Source organism: Penicillium canescens (assembly GCF_028828765.1).
Source record: "Penicillium canescens strain IBT 15451 chromosome Unknown utg000006l_segment0_segment0, whole genome shotgun sequence".
Classification (NCBI taxonomy): Eukaryota; Fungi; Ascomycota; class Eurotiomycetes; order Eurotiales; family Aspergillaceae; genus Penicillium; species Penicillium canescens.
This window is the reverse complement of record NW_026703968.1, coordinates 4,260,959-4,275,806: the sequence shown is the minus strand read 5'-3', so window position 1 is coordinate 4,275,806 and position 14,848 is coordinate 4,260,959. Positions and strand designations below refer to the sequence as shown.

Sequence of the window (14,848 nt, the reverse complement as noted above, 5' to 3'; positions counted from 1 at the left end):
AGAGGTACTGTACCCTGTTACGAGGTAGAAGGAAGTAACAGGATGCAGCTTAGGGTTGGGAGCCACTTAGACGTTGTGTTGGGCCCTTTCCACGTGAACAGAATCATTGGAGCGACTAGAGTACCTTCATACACCCGCATAGAGCGGAAATTATGTTGACTTTACTTGCATAAGATGTTTGTAGGTACAAAATTTGAGGTCTCCGTGACCCGTCTTGGTTCTTAAACGAACAAAAGCAAAGTCTACGTAGTTACTGGTCAGTTTTCGTCGAACATCAAGCAGAGTAACTTTTTTATGGCCATAAATTTCAGTGCCATTATTTAGCCAATGGAGATTCATTCGGATCTGGCGGTATTGAAGGACTAAAGAGTCATATCGGCCGCGGGCAAAGCGATCGTGGACGGAGACGAGGCAGATCCATATTGAGTAGATCATTCAAATCACGCCGTTTTGCGAGCCGCAAGGCTCATAAACTAAAACGTTTTAGTCGTCCGCACTTGAGGTGAGGATGTTCGCTTTCTTGATCTATGGGAAACTAGGAAGAGGTAGGGCTGATATTAAAACTGTTCCATCACGCACGATATATGAAAAGGCAGTTAAAAAGACCAAATTTTGAGGATTTCAAATGACACGAACAAATCCAGACCAGCACTAGTTTCCAGACGCAAGTCGAAAAAAAAAGCGGACCTCGACATGGGGCCGACTCACCGTAGTGGCCGGAACGCCAGACGCTATAATATCCATAGCTTAGAAGCTACGGAGTTCGTTTATTCCTCCGAGCTCATTGGGTTATTCGGTTTCGGGTCAACTTGATTGCAGATTTGATTCGCCTTGCTTCGTTGCGGATCTTAAGGGACATGAGTACCGTATTTAGCGTATTTAAGGCATTTTAGTTCCCCAAATACGTACCCCAGTCACTATAATCCCTTCCCATGCTTTTTTTCCCCTTCAGCCTCGGATCTGTTACCACTTGCTTGAATCCCTGCTCGGGTCGGAGATAGTCTTGCCCATCTTTGCGCAATCCACCACTTCCCCTCATGTTAAGCCCCTCCAGGTATCTTATGCTCGGTCCATGATTATCAACGGGTGATATTTTGTGAACGAAAATTGGGAAATTGAGGGCACCATTTTCAGCCATCGCCTGGTGTCCACTTTCAAGACCCAAAGGCTGAGAGTCATGAGCCCAAAAGAGGACCCGTCGCTCAAGAGACGCGAGTCTCGTTCGGGATCAAGGAAGGTCTCTTCATTGTCGGCTGAGCAGCTGGAAAGAAAGCGTGCCAACGATCGAGAGGCGCAACGGTCCATCCGCCAACGAACCAAAAATAATATAGAACAGCTTGAGGCTCAAGTCTCCAGCCTCCAATCCCAGATAGAAGATATGCGGTTCCGGACTGAGAGATATGACGAAGTCATACAACTAAATGCCACTCTGGAAGATGAAGTGAGCCGATTGAAGCGTCAAATTGCTTCTTTCACTGGACGACCTGAATTTGCAGGCAGCATTGAACAAGTGGCTCGGCTTCGAAGCGGATGGCCTCTAGAGGAAGTCCCGAATAATGCCTCGCCCATCATCCCCACGACGGGGTTGCTCTTGTCGCCGCATTTCTCAGAGGCATCTCAGCCTCGAACATCATCTGTTCTCTCATCGTCGAGCCGGGCATCTCATCCACATGACTGGCAACGGCCATATCCATCAACCAGGTCACCATCGCTTGGGGAATCTTCCGAGGACTTTCCCAATCACCTCGATCCATACGTTATAGATGGTCAAGTTCATCAGGGGCCAAGAATCTTGCCTCCTTCGATTCCGAATTCAGCACCTCAGATGGGCTTTAGCGCAACCTCCGCGCCACCTCAAGTTGAATCTTCATTTGCCCAGTTTCCCTACAGCAACCGGTCACTTTCCATGTCTAATGCCACACCTGTTAGTCAGCCAGCTCCTTCTCAAGACTACCAGATTGAGGCGCCGCCATATTCGCAATCTATACAGCCCCAACGAGACTTGACATTTCCCTATCCATGGGGCCCCCAGTCATAAACTCAATGGGAAGAAACGAAGGCACCAAAAACGAGAACAAATCTTCTTCGGAGAAGGCACTTAAGCATTATCCATACAAACAACGTAAACCTTAATCAGAGGTACAATTGAAGGTACAATAGCCTTGTGAGGCCTTTGTGAGTTGGACAAAGAAGCCCTTGCTGTGATCGACGAAACTAACTTGGGATCGGAAGCAAGAATAGGCTTAAGCTGCAACTAGGAACCGGAAACCCACAACCGAGGTTACATTTAAGCACATTTGATCGGAAATAATAACCGGGGCTAATACTCTATCTATGCGGAGACTTTTCCGGTCTCCACCATACCTAGGGCTGACAGATCTACGGTGTCGGCACTCTTTTTCACTTTTATGGACCTACGTCAAAGGCCATGTGCCTCCAAAGGTCAGAATAGTATCGATTTGGTCCACGACCGTGATGTCGCATTGGTTGAGCACTGATTATCCGAAATCCTGATGTGAACCCAAGACCTTCCTCCCATACGACTCATATACATGCATGTTTAAAACAGCTAAAAATCAATAGATCTATTCATGATCCGTGTTGGTTCTGATATTCTGTATATCCCACGGGGGAGATAGGTGTACATCCCAAAAATGAAAAACACGCCCAATGTGCTGTTTCAAAAAAATAGAACAATTTATAAACATAAAATCAAAACCTGTGAGATAGTAACTATTGCGTGTATTGCTTCTGGAGCAACTTAGCAATCGTCTGCAGCTGAATGTTGCTGGTACCCTCGTAGATGGCGCCAATTTTGCTGTCACGGAACATCTTCTCGGCAATGCCCTCGCGCACAAAGCCCATGCCACCCATCCACTCAACAGCAGAACCAGATACGCGACCGGCGACTTGGGAAGCATAAAGCTTGGCCATAGCGGCATCATGGACGAAGTCCTGGCCAGCCTCCTTCTTACGGGCCGCGTTGTAGACGAGAGCCCGAGCAGCGGAAATCTCAGTGTAGGCCTGTGCAATCTGGTGCTGCATGCCCTGGAAGTTACCGATCAGCTCACCAAACTGGCGACGATCGTTCCAGACGTATCTTTTACCGTCAGCTAATGGGTTCACAGCTTGTGAGGGCGTAGGAAGTCTTACCGTGCAGCATTCTCCCAGGCACCAAGGGCCAGACCAGTCATCTGGGCAGCAATACCAATACGTCCTTCGTTCAGCACGCTGATAGCGTACTTGTAACCCTGGCCCTCCTCGCCGAGCAGGTTGCTCTTGGGAATGACACAATCGTCAAAGTTGAGCACACAGGTGCTGCTAGCGCGAATGCCGAGCTTCTTCTCCTTCTTGGCAATCGAGAAGCCGGGGGTGTCCTTCTCAACAATGAAAGCAGTAATGCCCTTGTAGCCCTTGCTGGGGTCGAGGTTGGCGAAAACAATAAAGATGCCAGACTCCATAGCGTTGGTGATCCACATCTTCGATCCATTGATCTTGTATCCGTCAGCGGTCTTCTCCGCCTTGGTCTGCAGCGCAAAAGCGTCAGAGCCGGAAGCCGGCTCAGAGAGACAGAACGAGCCCACAGTACCGGTAGCCAGCTTAGGCAACCAGGTGCGCTGGGACTGTGCATCACCGTACTTCATGATCGCAGTATTCACCAGAGTGTTGTGGACATCGACCAGCACACTGACACTAGGGTCGACGCGAGCCAACTCCTCGATTGCGACGATCGCCGCAGTAAAATTCATGCCTGCACCGCCGAACTCCTCAGGCACCTCGATGCTCATCAAGCCCTGCTCAAAGAGCTGCTCCACAATTTTGGGGTCCATAGTCTCGGCTTCATCCATATCCCGAACCTTAGGGCCGATCTGCTCCTGCGCGAACTTTGAGACCGTGTCGGCCATGAGAGATTCGGTCTCGGACAAATGGGTGATGGGCGTCGGGGTCAGGGTGGAAAGGTCGGCTTCCCGCCGGCGAGAGGTAGTAGAGAATGCATATGCACTGCAAAACGAAAGAATGGGTTAGTGGAGGTGTTCTTGTAGGGATAGTGCTTGTAGCTGGTACCTCTGTACGGGCCGGCCGGTAGCCAGGCGTCTGCCGGCCAACCGGGCCGAGGGGAGGGAGCGCGACAAAGGCCGCATCGCACGAATAATAGAGGCCATTGCGAAGTGAGGGGAGAGGTAAATATGGAGAGGAAATGAAAGAGAGAAGCTGGGGAGAAAGTCATAATCACGAGCGCGGTGAACCTCGGCTACCGGCGGCGTTGGAGGATTCGCGGGGAGCGCAACTTGTGGGGCTCTTTCGGCCCTAGGTTGTCCTGTAGGCCTTGTATTATTTGATGTGTTGATGTTAAATGTGTTCAATTAGTATTCTAGTAATAGCGCTGGAGCCTATATACGAGTATCCGTCAATCGCCCCTCGCTGTCGCTGTCGATATAGAGCTTAATTTAGGCATAAATGCAATCTTGGATGCCGTCTGGCATGTGATCTGTACCGGACGATTCGTAGATCGGACTACAGATCTATTCAAGACTTCGCATATTCCCCAATTGTGTCTACATCTCTTAGAATTTGACGGAGCAACCTGGAGTAGTTGTACAAGTGACGCAGGGAGTACATGTACCTCGGTGGGTGATGCTTTAGCTCTCGCTAGTTATATTATAGTAATTTTGATCTTATACAACCCTCCGGGCATCCTGGGTATGTTCACGAATTAACTCCTCCCCAGATACAGTGCTATCGGTAGACGATGGACCCCCATGAGTGTCCACATCCTCAAAGTGAGTCATGATATCCGTGGTAATAACCACATCTTTAGAGCCAACAATTTGCTCTTTGCTTTCATTCGGGCCCGCGGGCCGTGTGAGCTCCATCCACCCCAGGTCTTCTTCCTCCTCTTGTAATCTATTGCGCCCTCCGTATGCGTTCGATCTGAAGTTGGAATGGTTCGTGGGGTTCGACTTGTTGGTACCATATGCTACATGCCCACTTGATCCGCGGATATTGTATGGAGTCGACGTCTTCTTAGAAGTGAGACCAAGGCGTTGAAGAACTCTCTCCATGAGTGGTCGGATGGGTGGCACGCAGCCGACGACGATGACGATCCAGGCTTCCGTGGAGGCCCAAATGAGAAGGGAGGATTGAGCCCCTGTTGAGATGAGAATTGGTAAGTACGTATCTGCCACGTGGAATGCTCGAAGAAAAAGCATACAGGTAATATCTGTCGTCTCGGTCAACGCTTTCAGTTCGTATGTTTTGATCGCTGAGCAAATTGCAGCCCTAATTACCGATACTTGTCAGTTTAGCATAACGGTTTTGGGACATCAGATGAACTCACAGCCATCCTAATCCCATCAATATCGACAGCGCAACCTTGATTCGCAACTTCATCTGAAGCTTCCAAAAGAGATGGATAGGGTACGATGCTAAAAAGGCGTCGGAGAATGAGTTGAAGCCTGAACAGTCAGCCAGAGAGCCACAAGTCCGCTATTAATGAAACTCACTGGCTTGGAAAAACGAATAGTTCTGGTTCAATTTGCGCCCCGGGTCGCATGTTCCCTCAATGTCGTCATCCCATAGCTTGGGCATTGGCCTACACTGCCCCAAGATCGTTCCAAGTACTGCAATGTTGATCGCGGCGATGAGAACCCCGAGCACAATTAGCAACCACGGCTTCTTCTCGTGACGGCCCCGAATTTGCACTAGAAAAGCAAGAATTGCAAGTTTTCCCATCATGCTCGCTGCGATTGCGAGCAATTGAAACACCCATGACCATTTCAGCGCGGTGACTCTCTGCGGCTTGGAGAGATCATTCATGTGGTGGCCCATGCCAGCATTGACCGACAGCTGGAGGAAGACCTGAGCGGTGGTCTCGGTCGCCTATAAAAGAATAGCCATCAGTCATAAAATCCAACTATTCTGCGTCCAGAGCCAGGACATCGGCTGTAAGACACAACACTTACCACAGTCAGGCCAGCGATAGCAAAATCCCATCGGAAGCGTCTTACAAATTTCCAATTACTCAGAAATCGCAGTCCAAAAAAGATCAAACCAATACATGTCTCCACCCAGGACACTGCAAGGATGACCGCGGAGTTGTCTCCAGCCATCTCTGGCATTCACTGAGGAACTGCCTTGACGCGGTCTTGCAGATGATGCAGTACAGCGACAAGAGGAGTGAAATGACTGAGTCGAAAAAATCTGGTTTATCATCACTGATATTACCTGCATATTGTATGTACATACCAGCCTCCACCGCTAGCTCCGGTAATAATGCGTGGCTTTAGGGGCCATACCGTAAACAGGGGGTGAGCATCCCACCTCCGGAGAACATAGTTCATAGGAACCAGGAATGTATCACACACGGAGGCAATGTGCCAATGAGGGTGTCCAGCGAGAATTTGTCTAGCCATACTCAGAGTCAATTCCAAGGCCGCATGTTTGCCGAAGGAAGCGGCACAAGAAAATCTCGCACTTGATCCTAGATCCCTGTCAAAGCACAGGCGTCGACATACGTATATAGGGCTATTGATTGGCTCTCAGGAAGCAGAAACTACGTCCGCAGATCCTAGGGCTCGCGCCGTGTTAATTTAACCAGGATATGGTTGAACAAAAGGGCCTTTGCCTCGAAAGAATAGAAGTGGCTTTATTTTCCTCCAAAGCGAGATGAAGGATTTCAAACGGCCAGTTCTGAGTCCATATTGAGAAAGAGGCTACAAACGCAGGGCCAAGCAACAGGGGCATATAAAATTAATTAAACCGAAGAGACCCATCTAGAACAGCTAGAACACGACGATCGATTGACAAATCGCAAACTTATCGAGATGGCAAACCATGATCGGCCATCAGCCAGCGCATAGACGTTAACGCCTGAAATGCCCTACTGTAGACTCCCATGTAGATTTATGGCCAATGTTAACGAGCAGAAATAAAGTATATGATCAAGTAAATGAATGGTTTTGAAAAAAAAAGAAGCAAAAAGGACGACTAGGCGACAACCCCTGCACAACTATGCCGTTGTAGCCACGGCCGAGGGTGCACGGCTCACTTGGCCCCCAACTATGGAAGGGCCCGAGACAGCCCCCAGGCCTTGGCGAAAAGATCCGGGATCGGCGCGGCCCCAGCGGGGAATTGGAAGCCACAATCAAAGCTAATACCGGCTAAAGCACGAGATATTAAGTGCACCGGACTCGCTATGCATTATGGAGCAATATCTCCGATCTTCGATCCTGGGCAATTGCGTGGCATATACGTACATTCCTTTAGAACTTATTCGAAACTACGAATGTCACCGGAACAAATACAGTAACCTTCGAATAATTTTCAAACTCAGGTAGGTATACGCTAAAATCCCCACCGGAACTAGGTCTACATCAGCCCAGCAGCCTGGAGGAAGTCCTTCCGGTGGAGCCAGATACGGATCTCCTTGCCCTTTAGGTAGAAGGGAATATAGGCCAGGTAGATGGCGACATTGATGGCAGCCACCGTCATGAACACACTCAGAATGCCACTGGCTGTAATGAAATCATTGATCACCCAAGTCCAAATCCAAGCGATACAGCTCTTCAAAGCAGCAATGGTGACCATAATCTCAACAGAAAGCTAAAAACACTGGTTAGTCGCCGGATCAAAAGAACTACGGAAAGGAAAGTCTCAAAGCTAATACAAACTCACCTCTTTGTGGCAGTCCAGGGCATAGTTCATTCCTAGCGTGGTACCCATTTGACTTCCTACCGATAGAATGCCGGCCCCCACAACAGGCATCGCCCAATGCATTTGATGCTCATACGACAGCCCGAACCAGAGTGCTCCAAAGAATGTGAAGAATGCCGCCAATAAGCATGTCGGCAGTCTCATCTCTGGCTCGCGAACTCCATGATTCTTCTTAGTAAAGAAAGTGGCAATCCAATCACCCCCTGGTCCTGAGAAAAAGACACCGAAAAGGGATCCAATGAATGGCGACAGGAAGAAGAGACCCTGTGCGTTGGAATTGAATCCATAAGGTGGAGGAGAGAAAAGCTGGGCCACGGAGGCACCCAGGATAACATTCCAACTCAGAGCCATTCCGTAAATGAAGCACGACCAAACCACGGTGGGATAGGCCAGGAGCACAAATGGGCGGAGGAAGACGTGGATGAGATTCACATTTGGGTCTCCACTACTCCAGAACTTGAGTTCTTCCGCGAAGGTTTTCTTGGGAATAGCGCTTGATTCCTCGATCAGAACCTGTTCTTTCTGATCGGTGTCTTCAGCTGCTCGGTTTGCGGTGAAAGGATCGGGTCGGGGTCCAGTGAACTTGGTCTCGGGCATGAAGAAGAACATGCAGACCAAATTGGCAGCAATGAAAATAGCCACGATCCAAAAGGCCCAGTTCATTCCCAAGGCCTGCACAATGAAACCGGAAAACATGGGGCCCAGTTCGTTACCACCGAGTACAGCCAGACCATAGATAGCGACGAGCTCGCCGCGGTTATGTAGGAAGAACATGTCTGTGACGGTTGAGGGGACAATTGACTCAATAGGTGCCTGAAAAGCACCTAAGAAAGCGCGCCCGACCAGGAACACAGTGTATGTTTTGTTGGATGCAATGGCAAGCCAAATACAGGCGATGCCCATGAGGAGGTTTGAGAAGATGTAGATTGGACGACGGCCATACTTGACAGCAAACGGCATCCAAACCACGTTCCATACACCTTGATTGATCAGACAAGCCCCGTTTGCGTATGTCAATGTTTGAAGGGACTTTCCGAAGGTCACGGACAGCTGGTTCATACCTGTACAGCAATTAGTATGTCTTCTTCGCAGGCCAGTGAATAGGTCAGTACTTACCAGCTGCCATAATAGGACCTGTTATGGCACCCATAAAGGCGAACCAACAGCCATTGAAGAAGGTCAAGCTTTTCTTCGTGGTCGACCAGCTCAGAGGATCGTTCGGGTCGTTCATCGAAGGCTGCGGGACTAACAACATACGCCCGTCGCCAGATGTTCGATGCCTCAACTGGTGAAGCTGACCAGAGATACTGCCATCAACATTGTCAAACAAAATCTCAGTGCCAGGCACATGAACCCGGCCTTTGACTTTATTGTCGGAGTCGCGCTGGGAATTCTGCGACATAGCGAGTATGCCCACGACGGTCCCTCGAATATAGAATAAAGGAAATAAATATGAGTCCCAGGAGCAAAAAGAACGACTAGAGTACCGCGTAACTTTGCTTGGGTGGAGGCCTCCTTTTTAATACAGAGGTATAAGTCTAGCCATTCCTCTTTCAGTGGCCAGACAATTTCAAAGTCGGGAAATCCGGCATGGCGCCCTTTAATCTTTTTGGCTCATCGTACAGCACAATCCTGGCTGCTTTTTGGCCAATAATAAGTCCTGACAAGTCACCAATCCAGGGATATACAAGTGGCTGTCGTAATAACAGGAGAAGTGCGTGTGGGAAGTTTATCCCCCTTCAAAACACAGAGTTTCTCCACAGTATCTCGGCTCCGGTCTGTCTCCTTGGCCTCATGGCCTATTTGGTCGATTTAGTAGGTTATTGGGCCCGCATATACCCATAACTCCGTAGAGATCACGCCATGGCTGCGGTCTGTTTTCTTAGTCTCATTAGCCAGTTTAGTCTGTTTAGTCAATTTAGGTTATTGGCGCCCGCATATATCCGTAACTCCGTAGACAACGCCGCCATGCCTCTGGTCTGACTGAACTCATAGAACTATTTAAGAGACGCTTCCCCAAGCCTTCCCCATTACCCCGCGTGATAAAGACAGAGCAACTTGAGCATCTCGCATTTTGGCCAATCTCGGGACTGTCTCTCCACTCGGGATCTCCGACACGTAAGAGAACTTAAAAACGACCATCGAACCTTCACTTGAAAATATTCGATCTCAGCTCAATTGACAAAATGGCACCATCTCTTGACTTTGCATCTGGCCTGTCCGAGGGCTCTCACAGCCTGCCGACTGATGTCCCCGTATTAATTGTTGGCGGAGGGCCGACTGGACTGTTGCAATCGCTCCTCTTGTCTCGACTCGGAGGTATGGCCTTCAGGAACATTGATATAAACTATTCGTTGACACATTCTTGACAGTGCAATCATTGGTCATTGAACGTTATCCTGAGAGACTGGCTGCTCCGAAAGCTCACGCCATCAATCCGCGTTCCCTGGAGATCTTACGTCAATATGGGCTGGGCGAGAAGCGAGTCCGCCAGATAGGCACATCGCGAGATGACAGCCATTGGGTCAATTTCCTCACGAACCTCAGCGGTGACACGGTTGGGAGATTACCATATGAGCGTATGGATCCCGCGGTCTTGGATGACACGCCAGAGGTATGTTTCATTTTTAGTCAGATTTAGAAGTTGGTTGACCAATGTTGATAGATGATTCACAACATACCTCAGCCAGCCCTGGAGCAGGAATTGACAAACTTCATTGAGCAAGATCCCAATATCACTCTGATGAAGGGATTCAGTATTCATGAAGTAGAACAGGTAAAATCACTGATGGGCTGCAAATGATACAAGCACAGTCATTAACCAAACGCCGGCAGACCGAAAATGAAGTCGTGGCAACCATCGAGGAACGAGCAACAGGACACCTGCACAAAACAAGATCACGACACCTCATCGCTTGCGATGGTCGCAGAAGCAAGGTCCGCGAGCTGCTCAACATTTCATCTGAAAGCGAAGACTCAGATCAGACTATGATGACCATCCATTTCAAGGCAAAGCTTCGTCCGGTGGTCGGCGATCGTGTTGGTATGCTTTTCTGGATCATGGACCCAATAGCAGCTGGGTTCATCATCGGCTATGACCTGGATGGGAACCAGGTTCACATCAGCCAGGTAGATGTAAAGAAGCATCCGGTTGAGACGTGGACTGAGGACATGTGCAATGCCAAGATCCGTGGAGCTATTGGAAGGGACGATGTTCCGTTTGACATCTTGAGCTTCCGGCCTTGGGTCTTCAAGCGGCAGGTTGCTGACACATTCCAAAAGGGGAATGTCTTTCTGTGAGTCGTCCGTCATTCGTTCCGATGTTGCATGCTAATACCTAATTCTCTCAGTGCCGGTGATGCTGCCCATTCATTCCCGCCAACTGGTGGTTTAGGACTGAACTGTGGGATTGCGGATGTGCACAACCTGGCTTACAAAATTGCTCTCGTTCATCAAGAAGTAGCAAGCCCGAGTATACTTTTGAAGTATACAGCCGAGCGACGAAGTGTTGCAGATGCCTACTCCAGGCAGAGCGTCAAGAACGGCAAAGAAATATTTTCTTTACTACAAAGCCTCAAAACCGCTGGCGTCGAGGACGTTACTCAAGCTCGCAAGAATATGATGGAAGTATTGGCAGATCCAGTGCAGCGTGCCAAGGTTAACAAAGGAATTGAAGCACAGCAAGAACATTTTGACAATGTAAGTGCCGTATTATCAATAACGATGTGCTCAATATCCTGACCACTCTTCGATAGCTGGAACTGCATATTGGCTATGTCTATGGAGCCAGTAAGCCTCCCGCTCACGCTTCATTCTACTCCCCGAAGTTCGTGCCCGGGGCAAGATTGCCTCATGTTTGGATCAAATTTCCAGATGCATCCTCTGAAACACAAGCAATCATCGGGAAGCTTCCGCAAGATCCAATTGACGTCTCCTATGTGAAGGAACTCGACGAGGACCAAGTTCAGAGTTGCCAGTGGAGCACTTTGGATTTATGTGCACCTGACTCCTGGACTCTCATTCTTGGACAAGATAAGCCAAGCTTGCAAACTTCCCAGTTCCAAGAGCACTGCGATGCTATCAAGATAAAACTCAGTATTTGGCGCGCCGGTCTGGACTTTGATATAATAAAACAGAGCTGGTTTGCTGATGAGTTGAACAACAACGGTGGAATTTTAGTTCGCCCGGATCAGCACATCTTCATGAGGGTTAGTGACTGCACCACCGGGGAAGATCTAATCGAAGGGCTGAACAAGCATATTGGGCTGTAAACCAATCGGAAGAGGTCTAGTTGGAATATAGACAGCAAGCAGACTAGGATATTGAATTGATTAAACGTGTTACACTAGCCCTCCAAAGAGTAATTTCGGGATCTTTGACCCATAGCAAGTTATTGTTTATAGTGCATGTGCAACTCACGACTCGCTTAATGCTCGCATAGATATCTAGACAGTGTGGCGTTGGAACACGCGGCAGGTTACTGGAATTGTCTAGACTTAAATTGACTACGCTTCATTGGTTGGACTACTAACCCATAGAGGAGTATTTCATATCTTTTATTTCATTAATATCATCCCTGTCAGACTTCTGTTCCAGTTTGAGTGCACAGGCTTAGCCCCTCTAGTGCGTTTGTTTTAAGGATTTCTTGGTCCGTTGTTAGAAGCGGCAATGAAAGCGATGTGGGTCGGCATTCTATTTCCAGTACATGTGTCTAGGCTGAGGTGGCATTGAAAACCCCCACATGAGCGAGTCAAAGTCCGGTGCACCGGTAAAGTCCAGAAAGCCCCCGGGAACAGAGTCATGCAACCAGCTTGTGGAATCAACATTGATGTCGTAATCGTCCATGAATGGGTTTACCGGCAAATCCTCACTAGCCGTGTCAGGGCAAGGCGCTGGCGGCAGGAGACCTGCTTCATTTGCATTTTGTAATCGTTGCCCTCTCCCGGAAAGACGATTGCTCCTGTTTTGTGTGAGCGAGTTAGGGGGGCTTCCAAGCTTCGCATTTTGATCAGCCTCTGGAATGTTGCTCCAGATAGCTCGTGGATACAATCTCTTGCTCGCTTAGCTTCATTCCAGTATTCTCCGATGCTGCTGAGGATATTCAAGCTGATACTCGTATCGGCTACTACCTCATCAATCTGCACTTCAGAGGCAACAGTAGGGAGTCTCCACAAGCAGTGCAGCATAATGAGTGTACTCAAGAAGATTGAGTGAACAATTAGCCTGCTATACAACAGTGTCTCCTGTCGGTATAGCTCGCCAAATCCACGAAGTAGATCCACGGTATGTTGGAAACATTGCATGAGCATATCGTCTGCTGGTTCTGGGATACCGGGACTAGGTCTCAGGATCAAGATCATCATTTCATGATACTTGGTTTCGCAAATCTTTGCAATTGCCCCCGGTCCAGATGCACTGGGGATTTCTGTACGCCATGACTGGAGACGGACAATCATCTCCTTTTGCCATAGGTGGATATCGGTGACCGGTGGGTAGGCATATTGAGGAGCATCTCTGCAGATGCTATGCATAACATATTTGATCTCGGAATTTATGCGTGCGAGTTTGAATAGATGAATGGAAAAAGTCATATGAGATGGCGCTTCCGGTTGTGACCTTTCTTGAGTGATTTTCTCGCCGAGCTGCGAATCGGAAATATCTAAAGGAAGCTTGCAATATTATTAGCAGAATTCAGAAGGCGAGAAACAAGCGATGATTACGAACCCGAAGTTCGCAAGCTTCGTCTCGCACTCCGATCGGTCGACCCATCATTGTTCCCAGCGTGCGATCAAAGCTATACACCACCCAGAATATTCGAGTCCTCATCTCCTGTTCCAGAAATGAGATAGAAAATGTGGATGATGCGCGGACGTCACGTTGAAGGCCCAAATCAATAAGTGCACCCAAGCACTGATAGTTCAAGCTCCAAACATTGATATCACAGGATGGATTGTGTAGTCCATATACCATCAGCAACAGCAGGCTCTGCAGTCCTTCTAGGGTGCCTTCAGCACATGCACGTTCGAAATGTTGTGTGGCTGCCGTGTAGTATCCTTCAGCAGGTAGGGGCAGTCTGAACCGCCTGGAAAGATCCGAGGCGGATATGGCGAGAACCATGAATACTTGAAATGCATCCACTGGATCGCATTCTGTTGTCCCATTGTTGTACAGCTTCTCGAGGCGTGCCATGTGTGAGGGTTCATGAAGGAATGGGTACATCAGGTGCACGGAAGCAAAGTACTTCGAAGAAAGTTCAATGGCATCTTCCTTGCGGTGTGGTAAGGGAGCTGGACTGTTAAAAATCTCGCTCGACAACGACATTGGCTGGGTCAAACTGCCATTGTTTCCTGAAGGTGCGGTTCGTCGACCAGCACTCGAGAACACGAGATTCGCCAGAAAGTAGCCGCTAGAAGGGCCGATGTATCTCGGTTCACCTCCCGAAGAAAGGGATACAAGGCCAATTTCATGGGCCGGTCTTGATTGTGTGCCAGATGGTTGGTGATCGTTTGGCCTCGGAGGCTGCCCCTGGTGCGAAAGAGTTATTGATCGTTGGCTGTTGCCAGCCTCGGAAACAGCATGCTCAGGTTGTGTCGGCCCGTCTGTAGAGTCAAGTAGTGAGATATCTGTCTCATCTACCCGTGGACCATCTTCAAGGCGGATGCTAGAATCCTGTTCCTTGACCAAGGATTCCAGCCACTGTATTCGCTTTTGTAGATTCGCGATGTAGCTAGCCAGTTGTTAGTACCATTTATATCGACATTTGGGATACATTTCTCACGTGCGGTTGACCTCCTGCTTCCCATCATTGATACAGGCGACGCCGATTTTTCGACATGACGAACATTGTGGAAGTCCCCCGTCGCATCGGATTTTCCGTCTCTGGCAGCGGCGACACGCGGCGCGGTTCCGGGACCTCCGTGGAGAGTCCATCCGGGGTAAGATTTTTGGCCAGTAATTAGTGGGTTGTGGATTGTGTTAGAGAATTCGAAGTGATACGAAGTGGTTCAAGTTCAAGACACAATTCTGTAGAGACGTGGAGAGTGTGTGAGGCAAAGTCGAGAGGCTCGGGTCGCTTCCGCCAAGGACGGAAGGAATCCGCCGCGTCATTTAAAGCGAACATTCCATTTCGACGAAC

The 14,848-nt window shown here is 49.0% G+C and overlaps 6 protein-coding genes across 6 annotated transcripts; 2 read left to right on the top strand and 4 right to left on the bottom strand.

Moving 5' to 3' along the window:
- Positions 1 to 1,177: 1,177 nt before the first annotated feature.
- On the top strand, positions 1,178 to 2,038 carry N7446_010446 (bZIP transcription factor; the record flags this gene model as incomplete). Its single annotated transcript, XM_058519189.1, has 1 exon — positions 1,178 to 2,038. One exon carries the CDS (start codon positions 1,178 to 1,180, stop codon positions 2,036 to 2,038), a length of 861 nt encoding a protein of 286 aa, XP_058369977.1.
- A 695-nt stretch (positions 2,039 to 2,733) lies between these two features.
- Positions 2,734 to 4,163, bottom strand: N7446_010445 (acyl-CoA dehydrogenase; the record flags this gene model as incomplete). Its single annotated transcript, XM_058519188.1, has 3 exons — positions 2,734 to 3,100; positions 3,154 to 4,002; positions 4,066 to 4,163. 3 exons carry the CDS (start codon positions 4,161 to 4,163, stop codon positions 2,734 to 2,736), a joined length of 1,314 nt encoding a protein of 437 aa, XP_058369976.1.
- A 513-nt stretch (positions 4,164 to 4,676) lies between these two features.
- N7446_010444 (uncharacterized protein) lies at positions 4,677 to 6,110 on the bottom strand (the record flags this gene model as incomplete). Its single annotated transcript, XM_058519187.1, has 5 exons — positions 4,677 to 5,149; positions 5,213 to 5,280; positions 5,339 to 5,456; positions 5,505 to 5,880; positions 5,964 to 6,110. The coding sequence occupies 5 exons, from the start codon at positions 6,108 to 6,110 to the stop codon at positions 4,677 to 4,679; spliced, it is 1,182 nt and encodes a 393-aa protein (XP_058369975.1).
- Positions 6,111 to 7,328: 1,218 nt separating this feature from the next.
- N7446_010443 (uncharacterized protein) lies at positions 7,329 to 9,115 on the bottom strand (the record flags this gene model as incomplete). The annotated part of the gene is made up of 3 exons (XM_058519186.1): positions 7,329 to 7,602; positions 7,675 to 8,774; positions 8,830 to 9,115. The coding sequence occupies 3 exons, from the start codon at positions 9,113 to 9,115 to the stop codon at positions 7,369 to 7,371; spliced, it is 1,620 nt and encodes a 539-aa protein (XP_058369974.1). The 3' UTR covers positions 7,329 to 7,368.
- Positions 9,116 to 9,899: 784 nt separating this feature from the next.
- On the top strand, positions 9,900 to 11,984 carry N7446_010442 (uncharacterized protein; the record flags this gene model as incomplete). The annotated part of the gene is made up of 6 exons (XM_058519185.1): positions 9,900 to 10,032; positions 10,086 to 10,327; positions 10,379 to 10,489; positions 10,549 to 11,009; positions 11,064 to 11,412; positions 11,469 to 11,984. The coding sequence occupies 6 exons, from the start codon at positions 9,900 to 9,902 to the stop codon at positions 11,982 to 11,984; spliced, it is 1,812 nt and encodes a 603-aa protein (XP_058369973.1).
- Positions 11,985 to 12,566: 582 nt separating this feature from the next.
- N7446_010441 (Zn(II)2Cys6 transcription factor) lies at positions 12,567 to 14,643 on the bottom strand (the record flags this gene model as incomplete). Its single annotated transcript, XM_058519184.1, has 3 exons — positions 12,567 to 13,382; positions 13,438 to 14,440; positions 14,492 to 14,643. 3 exons carry the CDS (start codon positions 14,641 to 14,643, stop codon positions 12,567 to 12,569), a joined length of 1,971 nt encoding a protein of 656 aa, XP_058369972.1.
- Positions 14,644 to 14,848: the final 205 nt, after the last annotated feature.